We start from the raw sequence: 24,518 nt of genomic DNA, 5'->3' as shown, positions 1-24,518 counted from the left end.
TGAAGATACATCCCTGTACTTTGTGAATAATTGAAGCCAGAAACAAACACATGAGAGTTTGTGAACACATATTTAAATTGTCAAGAAAGGTATAGAAAAAATAACCAAGTCTAACGAGACACTATGCAGCAGACTGGAGTACAGGAGAGGAGAAAAAAATGTATAAAACTCTGGTTGGACCATATCTGGAGTATCCAGCTCAGGAATTAAATATTGGCCTTGCAGGGAGTGAACTTACCAGAATGATGCCTGAACTCCAAAAGATGAAATTCTGAGCAAAGATTACATAAACTACTTGGTAACTGTGGGCGCCAATTTAATATCTTATCTGAAAGATGATACTTCTGGTATTGCAGCAAGGTTCGGATTGTAGATTTTCCTGTCTAAAACTTGTGCACTTAATTCCCCAGAGTGGGGGTTCAACACGAGATGTTTCGGCTCCGAAGAGAACCAAGATTGAGAACACTGGTCTGTGTCTTTCCATTCAGTAGTGCAGTGCACAGGGTGGGGCACAGGCGCAGCACTGGGCTTGGCTGCAGGGGGCGCTAGCGAGTAGGTGGTGACAGCTCTGCCAGTCTCAAACATGGCGGCAGGCTTCTTGGTAGTCTACGGCCGAGTCACCGTTTCTCGTCCATTTCGCAAGTATCTCTCGCTATCGGGGAAAAACCGCGCAGCCAAAGCTCGAATGGAACCTTGCCGACGGCACTTTTGAAGTGGCAGAACGGAGGAGTCATGGAGGACGTGATTGAGATCACCTCAGACTCGGACTCGGACGTGGAAATAGTCGGGGTGACAACCCCGGCCCAGGACTTGAAGACCGAAAGCTGCGAATTATGCCGCTCCCAGCATGACTGCTCGGAGGGAAGCCGCTATCAGGGGCTCCAGCAGCCAGGCTGCTCCTTCGGGGTGAGTGTGAGCCGGGGTTGGTGACTGACCCAGGGATTAAAAACAAAGCGGAAGTGGCTGTTTGTGTTTAGTAGCTGTGATGGGGAGTTTGACGCGATGTTGGATGCTGGCAACAGTCTGCTGCGCTTGTGACGTCACAAAGTAGTACCCACCCGGCGAGGAAGCGGGGAAGAAGGTCAGACAATGGAGACCAGGCTTTGGAGGATTCCTAGCATTCCCCAGTTGTGGTATACAGTCACTGGTTTGTTTTGTGTTGCACTTATTAGTACAGAATTGCTCATATCTTTCTAACCCTTTGTTTTTAAATCTTTGAGACCCATCGCCAATCCTTTAGTTCAAAAAGTTGCGGACACTGGGAATCTTGAAATAAAAAGAAAAAATGCTGGAAACACAGCAGGTCAGGTAGAGTTCGAAGTAAATTTACTATCAAAGTGTCACCATATTCAATCCTGAGATTTATTTTCTTGTGGGTGTATCTTATAAATCCATTGAATGATAACCATAACGGAATTGAAAGACCACACCAAGTTGGATGTTCAACCAGTGTGGAAAAGACAAAAAACTGTGCAAGTACAAAAATAGAGTAATAGTAACAAATAAGTAAGCAATAAGTATCAAGAACACGAGATGAATGTCCTGGATCATGGTCCTGAAAAATGTCTCGTTTTTATTGTGCGCTATACCAGCAGTTATGGTCGAAATGACAATAAAAAGTGACTTGACTTGAATTGAATGTCTTTGAAAGTGAGTCCATTGGTTGTGAGAACATTTCAATGATGAGGCTAATGAAGTAATCCCCTTTTGGCTCAAAAGCTTGATAGTTGAGGGGTAATAACAGTTCCTGGACCTGTTGGTGTGAGTCCTGAAGCACCTGTACCTTGCTGATGACAGCAGCGAGAATAGAGCATATTCTGGGTGGTTGGGGTCCCTGATGACGGATGCTGCTTTCCTGAAATTCTGTTTCACGTAGATGTATTCAGTGGTAGGGAGAGCTTTACTCATGATGGACTGGGCCGTATCCACTAATTTTTGTAGGATGTTCCATTCAAGGGCATTAGTGTTTCCATACCAGGCTATGACGCAGCCAGTCAATATACTGTCCACTACACATGTATAGAAGTTTGTCAGAGTTTTAGATGTCACGCCAATCTAAGGAAGTAGAGGCACTGCCATGCTTTCTTTGTAAGTGCCGATCCCAAGATAGGTCCTCTGAAATAGTAACACAGAGGAATTTAATGTTCCCCACCTCTGATGAGGACTGGCTCATGGTTCTCTGGTTTCCTCCTCCTGAAGTCAGTAAACAGCCCCTTGGTCTTCCTGACATTGAGTGAGAGGGTGTTGTTGTGGCACCACTCACTCAGATTTTCAATCTCACTCCCAAATGGCGATTCATCACCCCCTTTGATTCAGCCAACAACAGTGATGTCATCAGCAAACTTGAACATGGCCTTGGAGCTGTGCTTAGCCACACAGTCCTGGGTGTAAAGTGAGTAGAGCAGGGGGCTGAGAGCCTGAGAAAGAGAAATAATGTTACAGATTGAAGTCCCTTTGACAGGTCTCAGCATTCCTCTTCCCGTGTCCTATCATCTCTGTTGTTACCTAATCAATTTTGTTTTTGCCTTAGACACAGCCTTTCTTTTATGTTCTTCACTCTCTGTTTTTCACTGTCACTGTAACTTCCTGAGCCCTGAAATAAACAGAATTGTTGTCATAAATGGACAAACCAAGTAGACCCGAGTTAAACAACCAGTTGTGGTTGTATAGTCAAGGTTCAAACTAAGTTTATTATTACAGTTCATATACTACCTTGAGATAGTTTTCTGCGGGCATTTACAGGGGAAAATGAAATACAATAGAATTTTACAGGAAAAGTACAGAGACTGACAAACACCCAACGTGCAAGAGAAAACAACCTGTGCAAGAAGAAATCATACTGCGAATATGGGTGGTAAACAGTCCTTGAAAGTGAGTCTATAGGTCATAGAATCAGTTCAGAGCAGAGCCAGTTCAGGAGGTGGTGACTCATCACCTGAGTGTGGCATGGTAAAAGCAAAGTGCATAACCTGTGTTTTCATGCTTATTTCGCAGCAGTTTGTAGCTTGAGATAGCAGAGGTCATATCGTTGCTGACCACTGAGATAATGCTCAATAATACTTAATTGTATGTTCACTAGTTGCCAATGAAGGATCGAAGTAGAGACTTTGACTCTTTGAAGCAATTATTGGAGCTGTGGGAATGCCGCACAAGAATAACAACTCCGTTTGGGGTTGCAGGCTGGCCGCCATTGTTTTCTTTTGATTTTGGATAATTTTTTTTACCGCTACAGGAGACTTGTGGTTATAGGGCGCTAACTGTCCCTGAACCTGCAGGTGTGGTTGTAGGGCAGTAACTGTCCATGACCCTGTAGGTGTCGTTGTAGGGCAATAACTGCCCTGAGCCTGTAGGTGTGATTGTAGGGCAATAACTGCCCTGAGCCTATAGGTGTGATTGTAGGGCAATAACTGCCCTGAGCCTGTAGGTGTGGTTGTAGGGCAGTAACTGTCCCTGAACCTGTAGGTGTGATTGTAGGGCAGTAACTGTCCATGACCCTGTAGGTGTCGTTGTAGGGCAATAACTGCCCTGAGCCTGTAGGTGTGATTGTAGGGCAATAACTGCCCTGAGCCTGTAGGTGTGATTGTAGGGCAATAACTGCCCTGAGCCTGTAGGTGTGATTGTAGGGCAATAACTGCCCTGAGCCTGTAGGTGTGATTGTAGGGCAATAACTGCCCTGAGCCTGTAGGTGTGATTGTAGGGCAATAACTGCCCTGAGCCTGTAGGTGTGATTGTAGGGCAATAACTGCCCTGAGCCTGTAGGTGTGGTTGTAGGGCAATAACTGCCCCTGAACCTGCAGGTGTGATTGTAGGGCAATAACTGCCCCTGAACCAGCTGGCGTGATTGTAGGGCAATAACTGCCCTGCGCCTGTAGGTGTGATTGTAGGGCAATAACTGCCCTGAGCCTGTAGGTGTGGTTGTAGGGCAGTAACTGCCCTGAGCCTGTAGGTGTGGTTGTAGGGCAGTAACTGTCACTGAACCTGTAGGTGTGATTGTAGGGCAGTAACTGTCCCTGAGCCTGTAGGTGTGGTTCTAAGGCTTCTGTATCTCGTACCCGATGGTAACGGAGAGAGAAAATGGTGGAGGTGTTTGATGGATAGTCATGTGGTTGATGGTCATAAAAGTTGACAGCAAAGAAACAAGCCTTTTGGCCAACCAAGTTTGCGCTGAATGTCGGTCACATATTTAAATTAATCCTATGTTAGTACCATTTGTTTTTATTCTCCATTCTCTCAGAACAACTCATGCATGATTCTGTCCTTCACCCAACACACTGTACAAGTTACAGAGATCAACTAACCTATCAAATTTAGGAAGTGGGAGGAAATTGGAGCATGTGATCACAGTGAAAACTCAAACTGAACATAGACAGCCCCAAGATAAGGACTGAACCAAGACTCTGGTACTATAAGGCAGTGGCTCTTTCAACTGCAGCACTGTGTTGCCCTAAAAGATAATTAAGCAGAAGAAAATCAAATATTATATTGATAAGTTCAATTAAATAACTTCAACTTATTTCCACAATTCTGCTTTCCACCTTCCCACTGTACATTTCGCCTCCTACTTCTGCCTTAAAAATATTCAAAGACTTTTCCCACTGCCCTTTGAAGAAGAGTTTCAAAAAATCTAGAGATGAAATTGTCTTATCTGTATTCATTTGTTTTAATCAGTGAGTTCTAGAGTGAAAGTTGATACAATAGTATTCACATGCTGCTCTCCTATAAAGTGTTCAAATATACTCCAAAAAAAGCCATTAAAACTTTGCAATTTGCCAGTTTACTGAATTATTCATACTCACTCTACTATTGAGAACGCCATACGTTGTGTCCCCTTTTCAACTGGTACTCCAAGAATTTCTAGGAATACATTCCAAGTGTGATGTGAGGTAGCATCAGCATCAGCTTTATTATGACTGATATATGTCATGAAATTTGTTGTTTTGCAACAGCGGTACAGTGTAATACACAAAAATTACTAACTGTTACGAAAGATCAATATTGCGAAAGAGAAATAACAAGGTGGTGTTCATGGAGAGGCAAAGGGGAAGAAGCTGTACCTAAAACGTTGAGAGTGGGTCTTCAAGCTCCTGTACCTCCACCATGACGGTGGTATCCAGAAGAGGGCATGTCCGAGATGGTGAGGGTCCTTTATGATGGATGCCGCCTTTTTGCAGCACTGCCTTTGGACAATATCAATGTAACTCATGGTTAGAAAAGATTTAGGTTAGAAGCATTCCAGATAACTACAAGTCAAAGAAAGCTGTTGAAGAGGAACAGGAAAATTAAGTGACTGTTTTGAAAGAAAGTAGGGAAATTTAAATAGCTAGGTTGATGTAGGTGCAAGATGGCATACAGAGATGAGTAAAAGATGTCAAGAGGTGATATGAATGGGATTTGTAGAAGAACCTTTCTGCAGGGTTCTCCCCAACCCCCAGTACCTGTCAAAACAACTCTCTGAATCATTATGGATTCCCTTCATCGGAAGTCACAGTGGAAATTTTGTGCCCTTTCCAAAGAGCTGGATCAACCATCATACATGGCATGAACAGAAACGCAAGTTATTGCAAGTATTTAGTAGGTTAGGCACCATGCATAGAGAAACAGGATTAATGTTTTATTCCTTGGTCTTTCATCAGAACTTGGAAATGCATTTATTTGTAGGGAACAGGAGGATGGGGAGAAATACAAGATTATCATTGACCCATGAGAATCCCGAAGGCAAAGATGGTGTTGCTCTCGTGTGACAATGGGTGGTAAAGGCATGTTACTCATGTCTGAACTATTTGCGAAAAGATCATTAGAAGCTGATGAATGAGGCCAAATGATGGAACCAAAGAACGCATCCCATCATCAATCACCTCAGAAACAACTGAACTGAAGTGGAACCAAGTTGTTCTCAATTAACAGTAGTCGCCAGCTGATAAAATATATCACTTGCTTTGATATTAATGAGCTCATTGTTGAACTTGGAAAGATGTGTTACTGAAGGATGACTTGCTCTTCTTTGAGTTTAATCCAGGTATGGTTGGGACAGAACTGAAATTATTGGTGACTAGAAGATTGGTTACCCTTGTGCCCTGAATGAAGGTTTTCAATAATACAGTGCTTAGCATCCCAAAACAGATGTTACTTTGTGCCCCAAAACACAGGATAGCAGGTTGAAAGAAATACAGAGAAATCACAATCCCCTGTAAGGGAATAACAAAAGTTAGGAAATAGCAGTATAGTTACCCTGGTGAGAAAAAAGGGAACTGGATACTGAAGTGGATGATCAGCCATGATCATATTAAATGATATGCCACATCAGAAGGGCAGAATGGCCTATTTGTATTCCTAAATTGTGTGTTTCTATGCAAAAGCAAGGGAAATTAGAACAAAAGTTGGTGGAACTGTTTTTACCTAAAATGAGAACAGGATTCAGTACCTATGCAGATATCTGATCATTAACACGTTCCGGTTCTGATGCGAAAGAAGGTCATTAACCTAAAACAGTATTTCTTACATCACTGGTCAATATTAATGATATTTTCTGATCGATTTCCCTATTTTCAGTATCAACAATATTTTCTTATTACTCATGCAGATTGTATGAAGATCACATGAAAACATAGTTTTGTTTGCGCAAGCTTTCAGGGAAGTTGATTTTTATCTCTTCAAGTTGTTGAATATAAACAAAAAGTACTGGTTTTAAACTGTAAGCTATGACCTCACAAAAGCCAATTGTAATTTATATTTAGAATGAAATGGAGTTACAGTTCTTTGATTCCATTTGTAATTATAATAAGATGCCAGCGATACAGTGGCATGCAAAAGTTTGGGCACCCCGGTCAAAATTTGTTACTGTGAATAGCTAATCGAGTAAAAGATGAACTGATTTCCAAAAGGCCAAAGAGTTCTCTTTTAACTTCATCAGTCCACAGGACTTGTTTCCAAAATGCATCAGGCTTGTTTAGATGTTCCTTTGAACCTTCTGAATAGAACTTTTTGGTCGCAATCAGCAAAGCTATGTTTGGAGAAAAAAGGGTGCAGAATTTCATGAAAAGAATCCCTCTCCAACTGTTAAGCATGGGGGATGGATCGATCATACTTTGGGCTTGTGTTGCAGCCAGTGGCATGGGGAACATTTCACTGGTAGAGGGAAGAATGAATTCAATTAAATACCAGCAAATTCTGGAAGCAAACATCACACCGTCTATAAAAAACCCGATGATAAAAAGAGGATGGCTTCTCCAACAGGATAATGATCCTAAACACACCTCAAAATCCACAATGGACTACCTCAAGAGATACAAGCTGAAGGTTTTGCCATGGTCCCCCGACCTATACATCATTGAGAATCTGTGGATAGACCTCAAAAGAGCAGTGCATGCAAGACAGCCCAAGAATCTCACAGAACTAGAAGCCTTTTGCAAGAAAGACTGGGTGAAAATCCCCCAAACAAGAATTGAAATACTCTTAGCTGACTACAGAAAGTGTTTACAAGCTGTGTTACGTGCCAAAAGGGGTGTTACTAAGTACTGCCATCCAAGCTTTTGCTTCGGGCCCTTTTCCTTTTTTGTTATTTTGAAACTGTAAAAGATGGAAATAAAATAGAAATCTTGCTTAAACTATTAAAGAAATGTGTCATCTTTAACTTTATGCCTTTTGGAAATCAGTTTATCGTTTACTCGCTTAGCTATTCGCAGTAACAGGAATTTTGACTAGGGGTGTCCAAACTTTTGCATGCCACTGTATATTGGCTAGGTATGTACTACAGAATACTCTCTGGGTAAAATTAGAGGAAAATACAGCAATTCTGGCTAAGAATAAAGCCTGATTTATACTTCTACGTCAAATGTACGCTGTAGGTACCGCGTATCCTATGCCGTAGGGTGACGTGCACCTCCCAAAAAAGTAACTGACACGTCGTGGCGACGCAGACCACAACATCTGTGATTGGTCCGCTTGGTAGCATCGCATTTCCTCTTACGCATTTCCAGTTGCTTTTCTCCTCCATGTCTGTACACTGATGTGAAATAAATGGTTGGAGACGATGAAACAAATCGTCAAATCTACCTGCCAACATCCGAAAATATTTGAAGTACATTTCCTTGTCCATGTCTCTCACGAAGAAACTCAGCACAGTGGCGTAGAAACCCCACCGCCAACTAGCATTTTGGCGGTGAATTGCAGATCGAGACAGGCTCAACAATGCATGCTCACTATGGCGTAGGGCTACGCAGAAGTATAAATCAGGCCTACAGCGTAGCCTGTACACACAAGTATAAATCAGGCTTAAGAGTGTCTCCACGGGCAGCCAAATACAGTGGATTTCCGTTAACTGCGACACATCAGAACCAGTATATTTTGGCCCAACTGAGCGGCTGCCTCAAATAGCTGAAGTTTGTTGGAAATAGTTAAGGTATAAAAAAGACATTATCATTTAACTGAGTAGCAATGTATGTATTTAAATGAAAACAGGACAAATTACCTTTGCAGTACTATAAAACTATATTCAGCTGTGAGTCTGTTAAGAACAGAAGAAATAGGAGAGGAGTAGACCATCTGGACTGTCGAGCCTGCTCTGCCATTCAATAAGATCATGGCTGATCTGGCCATGGACTCCTCTTCATCTCCCTGCCTTTTCCCCATAACCCTTAATTCCCCTACTATGCAAAAATATGTCCAACCTTGTCTTAAATATATTTACTGAGGTAGCCTCCACTGCTTCATTGGGCAGAGAATTCCACAGATTTACCTCTCTTTGGGAAAAGCAGTTCCTCCTTATCTCTGTCCTAAATTTAACTCCCCCCCCCCCCCCGAATTTTGAGGCTATGTCCCCTAGTTCTAGTCTCACCTACCAGTGCAAACAACTTTCCTGTCTCTATCTTATCTATCTCTTTCTTAATTTTATATGTTTCAATAATATTAGTGTTGTGTAATAACCATATCACAATTACAGCACGGAAACAGGCCATCTCGACCCTTCTAGTCCATGCCGAACTCTTACTCTCACCTAGTCCCACTGACCTGCACTCAACCCATAATCCTCCATTCCTTTTCTGTCCTGTCCATATAGCTATCCGATTTATATTGTAATGAACCAGAGTTGATAAGGGAACTCGAGGTAAAGGAGCCATTAGGAGGTAGTGACCATAATATGATAAGTTTTAATCTACAATTTGAGAGGGAGAAGGGAAGATCGGAAGTGTCAGTATTATAGTTGAACAAAGGGGACTATGGACCCATGAGGGAGGAGCTGGCCAAAGTTGACTGGAAAGGTACCCTAGCAGGGATGACAGTGGAACAACAATGGCAGGTATTTCTGGGAATAATACAGTAGGTGCAGGATCAGTTCATTCCAAAGAGAAGAAAGATTCTAAGGGGAGTAAGGGGTGACCATGGATGCCAAGGGAAATCAAGGACAGTATAAAAATTAAAAAGAGGAAGTATAACATAGCAAGGATGAGCGGGAAGCCAGAGGATTGGGAGACTTTTAAGGAGCAACAGAAGATAACTAAAAAGGCAATACAGGGGGAAAAGATGAGGTACGAAGGTAAGCTAGCCAAAAATATAAAGCTTCTTTACATATGTGAAGAGGAAAAAATTAGTTAAGACCAAAGTTGGGCCCTTGAAGACAGAAACGGGTGAAATTATTATGGGGAACAGGAAATGGCAGACGAGCTGAACAGGTACTTTGGATCTGTCATCACTAGGGAAGACACAAACGATCTCCCAGATGTAATAGTGGCCAGAGGACCTAGGGTAACAGAGGAACTGAAGGAAATTCGCATCAGGCAGAAAATGGTGTTGGGTAAACTGATAGGACTGAAGGCTGATAAATCCCCAGGGCCTGACGGTCTGCATCCCAGGGTACTTAAGGAGGTGGCTGTAGAAATCGTGGACGCATTGGTAATCATTTTCCAATGTTCTATAGATTCAGGATCAGTTCCTGCGGATTGGAGGGTAGCTAATGTTATTCTACTTTTTAAGAAAGGAGGGAGGGAGAAAACAGACAATTATAGACCAGTTAGTCTGACATCAGTGGTGGGGAAGATGCTGGAATCAATTATAAAAGATGAAATAGCGACATATTTGGATAGCAGTAGCAGGATAGGTCCGAGTCAGCATGGATTTACGAAGGGGAAATCATGCTTGACTAATCTTCTGGAATTTTTTGAGAATGTAACTATGAAAATGGACAATGGAGAGCCGGTGGATGTAGTGTACCTGGACTTTCAGAAAGCTTTTGATAAGGTCCCGCATAGGAGGTTAGTGGGCTAAATTAGAGCAAATGATATTGGGGGTAGGGTACTGACATGGATAGAAAATTGATTGACAGGCAGGAAACAAAGAGTAGAGATTAATTGGTCCTTTTCAGAATGGCAGGCAGTGACTATTGGGGCACCGCAAGGCTTGGTGCTGGGACCGCAGCTATTTACAATATATATTAATGATTTAGATAAAGGGACTAAAAGTAACATTAGCAAATTTGCAGACGACACAAAGCTGGGTGGCAGTGTGAAATGTGAGGAGGATGTTACAAGAATGCAGGGTGACTTGGACAGGTTGGGTGAGTGGGCAGATGCATGGCAGATGCAGTTTAATGTGGATAAATGTGAGGTTATCCACTTTGGTGGGAAGAACAGGAAGGCAGATTACTATCTGAATGATGTCAAGTTAGGAAAAGGGGAAGTACAACGAGACCTAGGTGTCCTTGTTCATCAGTCACTGAAAGTAAGCATACAGGTACAGCAGGCAGTGAAGAAAGCTAATGGCATGTTGGCCTTCATAACAAGGGGAGTTGAGTATAGGAGCAAAGAGGTCCTTCTGCAATTGTACAGGGCCCTGGTGCGACCACACCTGGAGTATTGTGTACAGTTTTGGTCTCCAAATTTGAGGAAGGACATTCTAACTGTTGAGGGAGTGCAGCGTAGGTTCACGAGGTTAATTCCCGGGATGGCAGGACTGTCATATGTCGAAAGATTGGAGCGAATGGGCTTGTATACACTGGAATTTAGAAGGATGAGAGGGGATCTGATTGAAACATATAAGATTATTAAGAGATTGGACACGCTAGGGGCAGGATAGATGTTCCCGATGTTGGGGGAGTCCAGAACCAGAGGCCACAGTTTAAGAATAAGGGGTAGACCATTTAGAACCGAGTTGAGGAAAAACTTTTTCACACAGAGGGTTGTGGTTCTGTGGAATGCTCTGCCTCAGAAGGCAGTGGAGGCGAATTCTTTGGATTCTTTCAAGAAAGAGTTAGATGGAGCTCTTAAAGATAGCGGAGTCAAGGGATATGGGGAGAAGGCAGGAAAAGGGTACTAATTGTGGATGATCAGCCATGATCATAGTGAATGGCTGTGCTGGCTTGAAGGGCTGAATGGCCTACACCTGCATCTATTGTCTATAATATCTCCTTTCATTCCTCTGGATTTCAGTGACTACAGTTCCAGGTGACTCTCTCTTCATAGTCTAACCCCCTCATCTTTAGAATCAACTTGGTGAACCTCCTCTGCATCGCCTCCAAAGTCAGTATATCCTTGCTCAAGTATGGAGACCAGAGTGTGGCCTCACCAGTACCCTGTACAGTTGCAGCATAACCTCCCTGCTCTTAAGTTCAATCCCTCTAGCAATGAAGGCCAACATTCCTTTTGCCTTCTTGATAGCCAGCTGCACCTGCAAACCAACCTCATGTGAATCATGCACAAGCACTCCCAAGTCCCTCTGCACAGCAATATGCTGCAATTTTTAATCCCTTAAATAATAATCTGATCTTCCATTTTTCCTTTCAAAGTAAATGACCTCGCATTTACCAACATTTTATTCCATCTGTCGGGCCCTTGTTCATTCACTTATCTATATCTCTCTGCAGACTCTCTGTATCATCTGCACAATTTTCTTTTCTATTCCATTTAGTGTCATCAGCAAACTTAGATACACTGCACTTCCAGATCGTTAATGTATATCGTGAACAGTTGCGGGCCCAGCACTGACCCCTGTGGCAAACCGCTCACTACTGATTGCCAACCAGAGAAACACCCATGTATCCCAACTCTCTGCTTTGTATTGGTTAACCAATCCTCTATCCATGCCAATACATCACTCCCAATTCTATGCATCCTTATCCTGTGGATAAGTCTTTTATATGGCACCTTATGGAACATCTTCTGGAAATCCAAGTAAATAATGTCCATCTGTTCTCCTCCATCCACTGCGCTTGTTATATCCTCAAAGAACTCCAGTAAGTTTGTCAACAGGACCTGCCTTTGCTGAATCCATGCTGCACCTGCCTGATGGATCCATTTCTTTCCAGATGCCCCGCTGTTTCTTCTTTAATGATAGCATCAAGCATTTTCCCTACGACAGATGTTGAACTAAATGGTCTATAGTTACCTGCCTTTTGTCTGCATCCTTTTTTGAACAGTGGTGTAACATTTGCCTTCTTCCAATCCACCAGGATCTGCCCAGAGTCCAGGGAATTTTGGTAAATTATCACCAAAGTCTCAACTATAACCTCTACCATTTCTTTCAGTACCCTGGCATGTTCTCTGTCAGGACCAGGGGACTTGTCTATCTTTAGGCCCACAAGTTTGCTCAGCCCTTCTTCTTTAGTGATAGCTATTGTATTGATGTCCTCATCTCTCATTGCATCCATGTCATCTCTCTTCGTCGTGTTCTGTAGCTAGTGCTCCTGGTGTGGCTTCCTGTATATCAGTGGAACCCGATATTGATTGGGAGATCGTGTCTCCGAGCACCTACCCTCCAACTGCCAAAAAAAAAGTGGGATCTCCCAGTGGCCACCTATTTTAATTCCACTCTCTATTCCAACATTTCAGTCCATGGCTTCCTCTATTGCTGCAATCAGGCCACACTCGGGTTGGAGGAGCAACACCTTGTGCTCCATCTGGGTAGCTTTCCAACCTGATGGCATGAAAATCGATTTCTCAAACTTCCGGTAATCCCCTACACTTTACCATTCCCCATTTCCCTCTCTCACCTTATCTCCTCACCTGCCCATCACCTCCTCTAATGTTCCTCCCCCTTCTCTTTCTTCCATGGCCTTCTGTCCTCTCCTGTCAGATTCCCCCTTCTCCAGCCCTTACTCTTTTCCATAGATGCTGCCTGGCCTGCTGAGTTCCTCTAGCATTATGAGTGTGTTGCTTGTATTAGTTCCAAATAGTTATTGATGAATTCATCCTGTGTACATTGTCATGTTCTTTTGTTTGACTGTAAATGAACAAAATCAGTGCAGACACCTAAGCAGTGGACAGTCTTCATACAATGCTTTCAACAATTGCATCCTCCGTTTCTTCATTTCATTGTAACGTTCATGGTAATCGTCGGTGTCTTCAAATTCTTCATGCTGAAGTAATGAGATAATTTAATTTCCACTCCTGGCTGTTTCTGGTATCTCCGAGCTTGAGTGCTTGAAACTGCAGAGAACAAAGCAGTTCGGATTGTCTTACTGCTTATTTCTCACCAACTATCTGTGACAAAAATACTGATTTTTAGAACACAAACACATGCATCTGACAGGATTAGTTTATGGGTCGTGTTAGAGTGAATAATCAGTTGAACGGAAGTATTATGAGACAACCCGGTGACCCGTTGGGGCACCCTCTCAGAGAAAGCTAGTGCGGTCTGATGTGATGAGCTTTGGAAATTAAAGAAGAAAAACTCAGTTTATTAAAGAAGAAAGACACGTAGCAAGACAAATATAGCTCCTCCTCGTTTAATGAAGGACACTTTTGATGGCAACATTTCTGGTTAATCTGCCACCCTTCAAGAATACTCTTAACGTTTTCATTTCTTTTTCCCCAGCTTAAAGCCATATACAGTTGACCATGCTGGAATAGTGGTTTCTCCAAATAAAGCAATGCATTCTCCATGATTTGGCCTTGGGAGGGTATGTAACTGACGGGGGTGTATCTGGGTTGCCAGGTAGCACCGTTGAGCCCTCTGGAGACGTCGTGGGCTTATCAATGAAACGTTAAAGAAGGAGAGTGCCCACCTGATGACCCCAATGACGTACCTACCCTCCCTCCTTGTCACCACTCCAAGCCCACTGCCAACATCGAGAGTGCCAACTTACCATAGGGATTGAAATATCAAGTCCTAGTAGCTGTACTATAGTCATAGCAAAGCGCCTCCAGGATGCTGATTTTTCTTGATGCTGTGGTTGGTGCTCTCCTAGATGGACATGATAGATAGCCCTGCCCTTTTGCTGCGGTTGGTGTCGCTGCTATGAGTCTGAGGCGCTGCTCAGGCTGGCAGTGCACGTGCATCCTGTCGCGTCGCGGTTTGTGTGAGAGGTGGAATCGCCTCTGTGAGCATCGTGAGGCGCTGCTGAGGGTGGCCGTGTGCATGTGTCGTGGTGTCTCGTCGCTGTTTCCGTTAAAGCTGGAATCAGCTCGGGTTGTGAAAAGCGGGGCCTGTTGATTGAGGGGTGAGCAATTTTATACGAATATATAACCTTGAACTTTGCATGCATTCTGTAAGTTTGCGCATTTTAAGTCAATTTAGTCATTAAAAAAGTGCCGCTGTACTGCACCGTTTGGGCTAATTGGAGGTCACAAACAGAGCACAAGTATTTTAGTAGTATATAGATAGCAAGTGTATGCTGAATGATATGATACGGCTTATTGAAAATGGACTTTCCTAACTTGCTGAGAAAATAGCAGACAGATAATTCTAAGGAATAACCCTTGAGTAACCTGGGACTGCCTGTACTTCTTTATATTCCTAATCATTTATAACAAATACTATCACCAAAAATGCTGTGTTAATGTTATTCTGAGGAATTAGAAACATAGAAACATAGAAAATAGGTGCAGGAGTAGGCCATTCGGCCCTTCGAGCCTGCACCGCCATTTATTATGATCATGGCTGATCATCCAACTCAGAACCCTGCCCCAGCCTTCCCTCCATACCCCCTGACCCCTGTAGCCACAAGGGCCATATCTAACTCCCTCTTAAACATAGCCAATGAACTGGCCTCAACAGTTTGCTGTGGCAGAGAATTCCACAGATTCACCACTCTCTGTGTGAAGAAGTTTTTCCTAATCTCGGTCCTAAAAGGCTTCCCCTCTATCCTCAAACTGTGACCCCTCGTTCTGGACTTCCCCAACATCGGGAACAATCTTCTTGCATCTAGCCTGTCCAATCCCTTTAGGATCTTATACGTTTCAATCAGATCCCCCCTCAATCTTCTAAATTCCAACGAGTACAAGCCCAGTTCATCCAGTCTTTCTTCATATGAAAGTCCTGCCATCCCAGGAATCAATCTGGTGAACCTTCTTTGTACTCCCTCTATGGCAAAGATGTCTTTCCTCAGATTAGGGGACCAAAACTGCACACAATACTCCAGGTGTGGTCTCACCAAGGCCTTGTACAACTGCAGTAGTACCTCCCTGCTCCTGTACTCGAATCCTCTCGCTATAAATGCCAGCATACCATTCGCCTTTTTCATCACCTGCTGTACCTGCATGCCCACTTTCAATGACTGGTGTATAATGACACCCAGGTCTCGTTGCACCTCCCCTTTTCCTAATCGGCCACCATTCAGATAATAATCTGTTTTCCTATTTTTGCCACCAAAGTGGATAACTTCACATTTATCCACATTAAATTGCATCTGCCATGAGTTTGCCCACTCACCCAACCTATCCAAGTCACCCTGCATCCTCTTAGCATCCTCCTCACTGCTAACACTGCCACCCAGCTTCGTGTCATCCGCAAACTTGGAGATGCTGCATTTAATTCCCTCATCCAAGTCATTAATATATATTGTAAACAACTGGGGTCCCAGCACTGAGCCTTGCGGTACCCCACTAGTCACCGCCTGCCATTCTGAAAAGGTCCCGTTTATTCCCACTCTTTGCTTCCTGTCTGCTAACCAATTCTCCACCCACACCAATACCTTACCCCCAATACCGTGTGCTTTAAGTTTGCACACTAATCTCCTGTGTGGGACCTTGTCAAAAGCCTTTTGAAAATCCAAATATACCACATCCACTGGTTCTCCCCTATCCACTCTACTAGTTACATCCTCAAAAAATTCTATGAGATTCGCCAGACATGATTTTCCTTTCACAAATCCATGCTGACTTTGTCCGATCATTTCACCGCTTTCCAAATGTGCTGTTATCACATCCTTGATAACTGACTCCAGCAGTTTCCCCACCACCGACGTTAGGCTAACCGGTCTATAATTCCCCGGTTTCTCTCTCCCTCCTTTTTTAAAAAGTGGGGTTACATTGGTCTGCATCCTAGAGTGCTTAAGGAAGTAGCCCAAGAAATAGTGGATGCATTAGTGATAATTTTTCAAAACTCGTTAAATTCTGGACTACAGAATCTAACGAGTTTTGAAAAATTATCACTAATGCATCCACTATTTCTTGGGCTACTTCCTTAAGCACTCTAGGATGCAGACCATCTGGCCCTGGGGATTTATCTGCCTTCAATCCCTTCAATTTACCTAACACCACTTCCCTACTAACATGTATTTCACTCAGTTCCTCCATCTCACTGGACCCTCTGTCCCTTACTATTTCTGGAAGATTATTTATGTCCTCCTTAGTGAAGACAGAACCAAAGTAATTATTCAATTGGTCTGCCATGTCCTTGCTCCCCATAATCAATTCACCTGTTTCTGTCTGCAGGGGACCTACATTTGTCTTTACCAGTCTTTTCCTTTTTACATATCTATAAAAGCTTTTACAGTCCGTTTTTATGTTCTCTGCCAGTTTTCTCTCATAATCTTTTTTCCCCTTCCTAATTAAGCCCTTTGTCCTCCTCTGCTGAACTCTGAATTTCTCCCAGTCCTCAGGTGAGCCACTTTCTCTGGCTAATTTGTATGCTGCTACTTTGGAATTGATACTATCCCTAATTTCTCTTGTCAGCCACGGGTGCACTACCTTCCTTGATTTATTCTTTTGCCAAACTGGGATGAACAATTGTTGTAGTTCATCCATGCAACCTTTAAATGCTTGCCATTGCATATCCACCGTCAATCCTTTAAGTGTCATTTGCCAGTCGATCTTAGCTAATTCACGTCTCATACCTTCAAAGTTACCCCTCTTTAAGTTCAGAACCTTTGTTTCTGAATTAACTATGTCACTCTCCATATTAATGAAGAATTCCACCATATTATGGTCACTCTTACCCAAGGGGCCTCTCACGACAAGATCGCTAATTAACCCTTCCTCATTGCTCAAAACCCAGTCCAGAATAGCCTGCTCTCTAGTTGGGGTTCCTCGACATGTTGGTTCAAAAAACCATCCCGCATACATTCCAAGAAATCCTCTTCCTCAGCACCTTTACCAATTTGGTTCACCCAGTCTACATGTAGATTGAAGTCACCCATTATAACTGCTGTTCCTTTATTGCACACATTTCTAATTTCCTGTTTAATACCATCTCCGACCTCACTACTACTGTTAGGTGGCCTGTACACAACTCCCACCAGCGTCTTCTGCCCCTTAGTGTTACGCAGCTCTACCCATATCGATTCCACATCTTCCCGGCTTATGTCCTTCCTTTCTATTGCGTTAATCTCTTCTTTAACCAGCAACGCCACCCCACCTCCCCTTCCTTCATGTCTATCCCTCCTGAATATTGAATATCCCTGAACGTTGAGCTCCCATCCCTGGTCACCCTGGAGCCATGTCTCTGTGATCCCAACTATATCATAATCATTAATAACAATCTGCACTTTCAATTCATCCACCTTATTACGAATGCTCCTTGCATTGACACATAAAGCCTTCAGGCGCTCTTTTACAACTCTCTTAGCCCTTGTACAATTATGTTGAAAAGTGGCCCTTTTTAATGCTTGCCCTGGATTTGTCGGCCTGCCACTTTTACTTTTCTCCTTTGTACTTTTTGCTTCTACGCTCACTTTACACCCCTCTGTCTCTCTGCACTGGTTCCCATCCCTCTGTTGTGAACTAACCTCCTCACGCCTAGCCTCTTTAATTTGATTCCCACCCCCCAACCATTCTAGTTTAAAGTCACCTCAGTAGCCCCCGCTGATCTCCCTGCCAGGATATTGGTCCCCCTAGGATTCAAGTGTAACCCGTCCTTTTTGTACAGGTCACGCCTGCGCCAAAAGAGGTCCCAATGATCCAAAAACTTGAATCCCTGCCCCCTGCTCCAATCCCTCAGCCACGCATTTATCCTCCACCTCATCGCATTCCTACTCTCACTGTCGCGTGGCACAGGCAGTAATCCCGAGATTACTACCTTTGCGGTCCTTTTTCTTAACTCCCTTCCTAGCTCCCTATATTCTCCTTTCAGGACCTCATCCCTTTTTCCTACCTATGTCATTGGTACCTATATGTACCACAACCTCTGGCTCCTCACCCTCCCACTTCAGGATATCTTGGACACGATCAGAAATATCCCGGACCCTGGCACCAGGGAGGCAAACTACCATCCGGGTCTCTGGACTGCGTCCACAGAATCGCCTATCTGACCCCCTTACTATCGAGTCCCCTATCACAACTGCCCTCCTCTTCCTTGCCCTACCCTTCTGAGCTACAGGGCCAGACTCTGTGCCGGAGGCACGGCCACTGTCACTTCCCCCGGGTAAGCTGTCCCCCCCAACAGTACTCAAACAGGAGTACCTGTTGTTAAGGGGCACAGCCACCGGGGTACTCTCTATTACCTGACTCTTCCCCTTCCCCCTCCTACCCGTGGCCCACTGGTCTGCCTCCCGTGGCCCCGGTGTGACCACCTGCTTTCCACTCCTCTCTATCACCTCCTCGCTCTCCCTGACCAGACGAAGGTCATCGAGCTGCAGCTCCAGTTCCGTAACGCGGTCCCTTAGGAGCTGCATCTCGATGCACTTGGCGCAGATGTAGACGTCCGGGAGGCTTGGAGACTCCAGGGCCTCCCACATCCGACACCGAGAACAGCAAACTGCCCTCACAGTCATAATGCCCCTCTCCTCAAATAGCAACAGAAAATTAGCATCTAGATTCTTTTCATGCTCAATTCAGAATGACACAGTGGGCGCAGTAAGCCATATCTTCATTGGATTTGTGATGCCTCACATCACTGAGTAATTGATTCAAAGAATTTTATCTGATGTTCACAGTGCAAAAAATTTCCAGACTATATGGAAATATTGTTTTGAGGATAATCCTGCTTCAAAGAATAGATTTCTAAAATTCAAAGTAAAATAATTGGACATTTCTTGTTTTCTCTGCTTTCAGGAAAATATCGATTTGACAGGGGATGAGAATGAAGTGCAGAATCAAGTGAACAGCACTAAAGATATGGGGAGTATTTGGGTCGATTCAACTAACTATTACCAAGCAGAGCAAAGCCCACAGATTCCTGTTTCCAACAACTTGAATCATTTTATGCTGGATTCTGATGAAGATCTGATGAATGGTAATGGAGGACACCTGTCCCCTGGGTTACAGACTGATTCGATAAAGGACAGGGAAAAACCTGACCTCAAAGTTCCTCCCCTTCTAACAGCTGAATTCACAACTGAAGAGATTTCATCGTTACCTATTTCCAGTAAGCTTTCTAATGAAGACCCTTTGCCAGAACTAGACTTCATTGGTGTTGATGAAATCTGGGATTCTCACATCACTGAAAAAGATGGGGACTTCTGTAGAACTTCAAGTCAATTAAGTAGCAGCTCTGTTTGCAGTGTAGATTCAGCTACAGACACCAGTATAAATAGTGATGTAGAATCTCTGGAAACATTTTTCCCTGATGTAGTCGTTCCATATTCATCACCAAGTAGTAATGGAGGTCTTTTGGAAGATCTTAACAGCAGCCCTCAGGAAACTGATCTCACAGTTGATGAACTTGAAGCAAGCTTAAGTGTGGATATTGAAGATGTACCACCATTGATACCTCAGAACACTGAGGATCTTAAAGTGAATACTTACCATTTTGCTTCCAATCTAAATATGCCAGCAATGAAATCTTGGCAGCAGTCTCCAAGTGAGGATCAAAAAAGTGAAAGTGATTTATGTTCTTTACCAATTGAAAACAAAGCACATGACAGTCCCTTGGCTTTGGATCAGTGTGATGATCAGGATCTATCACCAAATAAATCTGAAAGCCATTTACTGACTTCAAATGAAGCTAAGGAAGCAAGTCCAAATTGCTCTGTGGACAAAGAATTGTTGAAAAAATTTCACTATTTCATGGGAGTACCAGTTCAGCACTTGTTTGTTAGGCATCTTAGAAATGAAAAATGGCACAAGGTGAGACCTGTATGATAAAATATGACCACTAAGGATAAAACAAAGTATAACGTGTATGAATCTATGCATTTATGGCATTGTTTTAGAAGCAAGCACAGATTCAAAAGGAGGTTTGTAAGTCAAGCCTTTTGATTATGACTATCTGATTACTTGAGCCACTAACCCCATTACACTATTTATTTATTTATTTAGAGATACAATGTGGAATAGATCCTTCCAGCCTTTCAAGCTGCACTGCCCAGCACCCCCAACGACTCAGATTTAATCCTAATTTAATCACGGGGCACTTTACAATGACCAGTTTATCTACCCGGCATATCTTTACAAAAGATAGAGTGACATCTCTCCTTCTAACATACCTGGTTTAATTTTGCTAAGTGGATCATGATGAGATCTGTCAAAGTATTGTCATTTCAATAAGTTTAATCTTCTTTACTTATATCACCAAGCTGTTGGACCCATTCAGTCAGGCAGTAAATTATATTGGTGATGGTTTTTGACTGCGGTTTGGCCTGGAATTTAGGTTACGTTTGAACTCTCCTGTGAATCTGTATACGCATCAAATCAGTAGTTCAGATGTGAATGTTGCTGTAACTCCAAATCATCTCCGTACTACCCTTTAACCTCTGATTAGGTCTTGGGCTTTTGAGGACCTCTAGTTTTGAGTAGCGAGCAAGACATGCATGTAATAGTTAAGTTGGATAACAACAACATGCATGATTGTTTACTTGAGCTGAGGCCAAGCTGGAATTAGGTGATTACACAAGTGCCTTCTCAGTTCTCAGAATCAAAATCAGTCTCATAATCAGAAACATTGCTTCATAATCTGCCATACAGTGGATATGCCACTTTGCAGCTCACTCCTGCGTTGCGGAAGAACCAAAACATTTCAACAGTAAAGTAGGGATCACTCCACAAATGTAGCTTTTGCATTTACACCTGGAATGAACGATTAGCTGCATCGTATGGCTCCAAAACAGTGCAGACATTCATATCGAATACTCATGCTCTTGTAGACACCTCTCCTATCCACCGTCCTGCACAAGACACCCACCTCAGCACTCATCAGATCCTCCCAAGTTCCCAAGAAACCTTCAGATGCACTTATTTATCACATGTAAATTGAGATGTTCAGTGAAGTACGTTGTTTGCATTAACAACCAGCACAACCTAAGGATGTGGATCAGGGACACCTCAGATTGAGTCCACAGCATCCATTCTTAAGTGGGAGGGTGAAGGTCCACATTGATTCCAATGACATGGGTAGGCAGGATGATGAGGTCCTCAATTTGAGTTGAGGGAGTTAAATGCTAAATTAAAAGACAGGACATACCAGGGTTGTGTTCTCAGGATTGCTTCCCATGCCACATGCTAGTGAGGCCAGAAGTAAGAAGATCATTCATCTAACACGTGGCTAAGGAGATGGAGCAGGGGGAAGAGCTTCATCTTTCTGGATTATTGGTCTCTCTTCCAGAGAAGGTAGGATCCATACAGAAGGGGCAGTTTGCACCCGAACTGGAGGGGGACTGATGTCCTACCGGGGAAGTTTGCTAGTGCTGCTGGGATGGGGGCGGTGGGAGGGCGTTTAAACTAGAATTGAGCGAAGAATGGGAACCAGAGCACCAGAACAGATTGTGGAGAAACATGCTGTGAAATTACGTACATGTCAGCAATCAAAAGTTTGAACGTGGTTAGACTAATTTTCTGAGCTGCGTTTATTTCAATGCAAAGAATATTGTAGGAAAGGTGGATAAGCTTAGGGCATGAATCAGCATGTGGAATTATGATATTGTAGCTATTTGTGAGACTTGGTTGCAGGAGGGACAGGATTGGTAGCATAATGTTCTAGGGTTCCATTGTTTTAGATATGATAGAGCGGGTTGCGTGATATTACTAGTTAGGGAAAATGTCATGGCATTGCTCAGTCTGGACAGGCTAGAGCACTTGTCTGGTGAGGCTTTATGGATAGAATTGGGATGTAAGAAAGGTATGGCCACATTAATGGAATTATATTATAGATCACCTCCAACAGTCCGTGGGATTTAGGGGAGCAAATTTGTAGAGAGATTATAGACTATTACAAGAAGTATAAGTTTGTGATAGTAGGTGATTTTAACTTTCCACATATTGACTGGGACTCCCAAGCTGTAATAGGATGAGATAGAAAAGAGTTTGTCAGACGTGTTCAGGAGGTTTCCTCGATCAGTACTTAGAACTTCTAAGTACTGATCGAGGAAACCTCCTGAACACGTCTGACAAACTCTTTTCTATCTCATCCTATTACAGCTTGGGAGTCCCAGTCAATATGTGGAAAGTTAAAATCACCTACTATCACAAACTTATACTTCTTGTAATAGTCTATAATCTCTCTACAAATTTGCTCCCCTAAATCCCACGGACTGTTGGAGGTGATCTATAATATAATTCCATTAATGTGGCCATACCTTTCTTACATCCCAATTCTATCCATAAAGCCTCACCAGACAAGTGCTCTAGCCTGTCCAGACTGAGCAATGCCATGACATTTTCCCTAACTAGTAATATCACGCAACCCGCTCTATCATATCTAAAACAATGGAACCCTAGAACATTATGCTACCAATCCTGTCCCTCCTGCAACCAAGTCTCACAAATAGCTACAATATCATAATTCCACATGCTGATTCATGCCCTAAGCTTATCCACCTTTCCTACAATATTCTTTGCATTGAAATAAACGCAGCTCAGAAAATTAGTCTAATGAACTGGAGAGAGCATGGCACTAAATCTTCTATTAGGAAATGAGACAGGGCAAGTGACAGAAGTTTGTGTAGAGGAACACCTTGTATCTAGTAATAACTAATAACTAATCTACAATGCCATTAGTTCCAAGGTAGTTATGAAAAAGGATCGGTCTAGGACTTGGGATGAGATTTGAAAATGGAGAAAGGCTCATTCTGAAGTATCAGAAAGGATCTAGCAAGTGTGAATTGGGACAGGGTTGTTTTCTGACAAAGGTGTACTTGGTAAGTAGGGAGTCTTTCAAAATGAAATTTTGAGAGTACAGTTTATATGTTCCTATCAGAAGAAAAGCAAGGGTAATAGGTTTAAGGAACCTTCTGAGAGATAATTGAGGCCCTGGTTAAGAAAAAAAAGAGGCGCATAACAGGTGTAACACACACAAATGCTAAAGGAACTCAGCAGGCCAGGTAGCATCTATGGAGAAAAGTACAGTCGACGTTTCAGGCCAAAATCCATCAGTAGGACTGGAGGAAAAAACGCTGAGGAGTAGATTTGAAAGGTGGGGGGAAGGGAAAGAGAAAAACGCCAGAGGATAGGTGAAACTTGGAGGGGGAAAGATAAATCAAAGAGCTAGGAAGTTGATTGGTCAAGGAGGCAGAAGACCATGGAAGAAATAAAAAATGGGGGCGGGGGGAGGATCCCGTTTGTTCTGGCAGATGGAGCGTAGATGCTTGGCGAAGCGGTCTCAGAATCTACATCAGGTCTCACCGATGTACAAGAGCCCACACCGAGAGCACCGAATGCAATATATGACCTCAACAGACTCACAAGTGAAGTGTCGCCTCACCTGGAAGGACTGTTCGGGGTCCTGAATGGTAGTGAGAGAGGAGGTGTAGGGACAGGTGTAGCACTTGTTCCGTTTGCAAGGATAAGTACCAGGAGGGAGATCAGTGGGGGGGACAAATGGACAAGGGAGTCACGTCGGGAGCGATTCCTGCGGACACTTCAGCTGTGAGTCTTTTGGGATCATATACTGTGTTCAGTGCTCCCTGTGTAACCTCTTGTATATCAGTGAGGCCCAATGTAGATTGGGAGACCGCTTCACCAAGCATCTATGCTCCATCCGCCAGAACAATTGGGATCTCCCAATGGCCTCCCATTTTAATTCCACTTCCCATTCCCATTCTGATATGTTCATCCATAGCCGCCTCCACTGTCGGGTTAAGGCCACACTTAGGCTGGAGGAACAACACCTTATATTCCATTTGGGTAGCCTCCAACCTGATGGCATGAACTTCAATTTTTCGAACTTCCAGTCATGCCTCCCCCGCTTCACTATTTCCCATCCCCTTGTCCCTCTCTCATATTATCTCCTTGCCTACCCATGTTGCTCCCCCCCCACACCTTTTATTCTTTCTTCCATGGCCTTCTGTCTCTTTCACCAATCAACTTCCTAGCTCTTTGCTTCATCCCTTCCCCTCCAAGTTTCACCTATCACCTGGTGTTTCTCTCCCCCCCCCCCCCCCACCTTTCAAGTCTACTCCTCAGCCCTTTTTTCTCTCCAGTCCTGCCAGAGTTTTGGCC

General features: G+C 43.4%; 1 protein-coding gene across 2 annotated transcripts in view; it reads left to right on the top strand.

The window, feature by feature from the left end:
* Nucleotides 1-575: 575 nt before the first annotated feature.
* The window catches only part of simc1 (SUMO interacting motifs containing 1), a 38,939-nt gene continuing 14,996 nt past the window's right edge, over nt 576-24,518 (top strand). The window contains exons 1-2 of one of the 2 annotated variants that reach the window (XM_063053466.1): nt 576-906; nt 19,200-20,213. In XM_063053466.1, coding sequence (XP_062909536.1) covers nt 733-906; nt 19,200-20,213 — 1,188 coding nt within the window. In that variant the 5' untranslated portion in view covers nt 576-732. The other variant, XM_063053467.1, reaches the window with a different exon arrangement.

The sequence above is a fragment of the Mobula hypostoma genome, chromosome 7, assembly GCF_963921235.1.
Source record: "Mobula hypostoma chromosome 7, sMobHyp1.1, whole genome shotgun sequence".
Classification (NCBI taxonomy): Eukaryota; Metazoa; Chordata; class Chondrichthyes; order Myliobatiformes; family Myliobatidae; genus Mobula; species Mobula hypostoma.
This window is presented reverse-complemented; position numbering and strand designations above follow the sequence as displayed.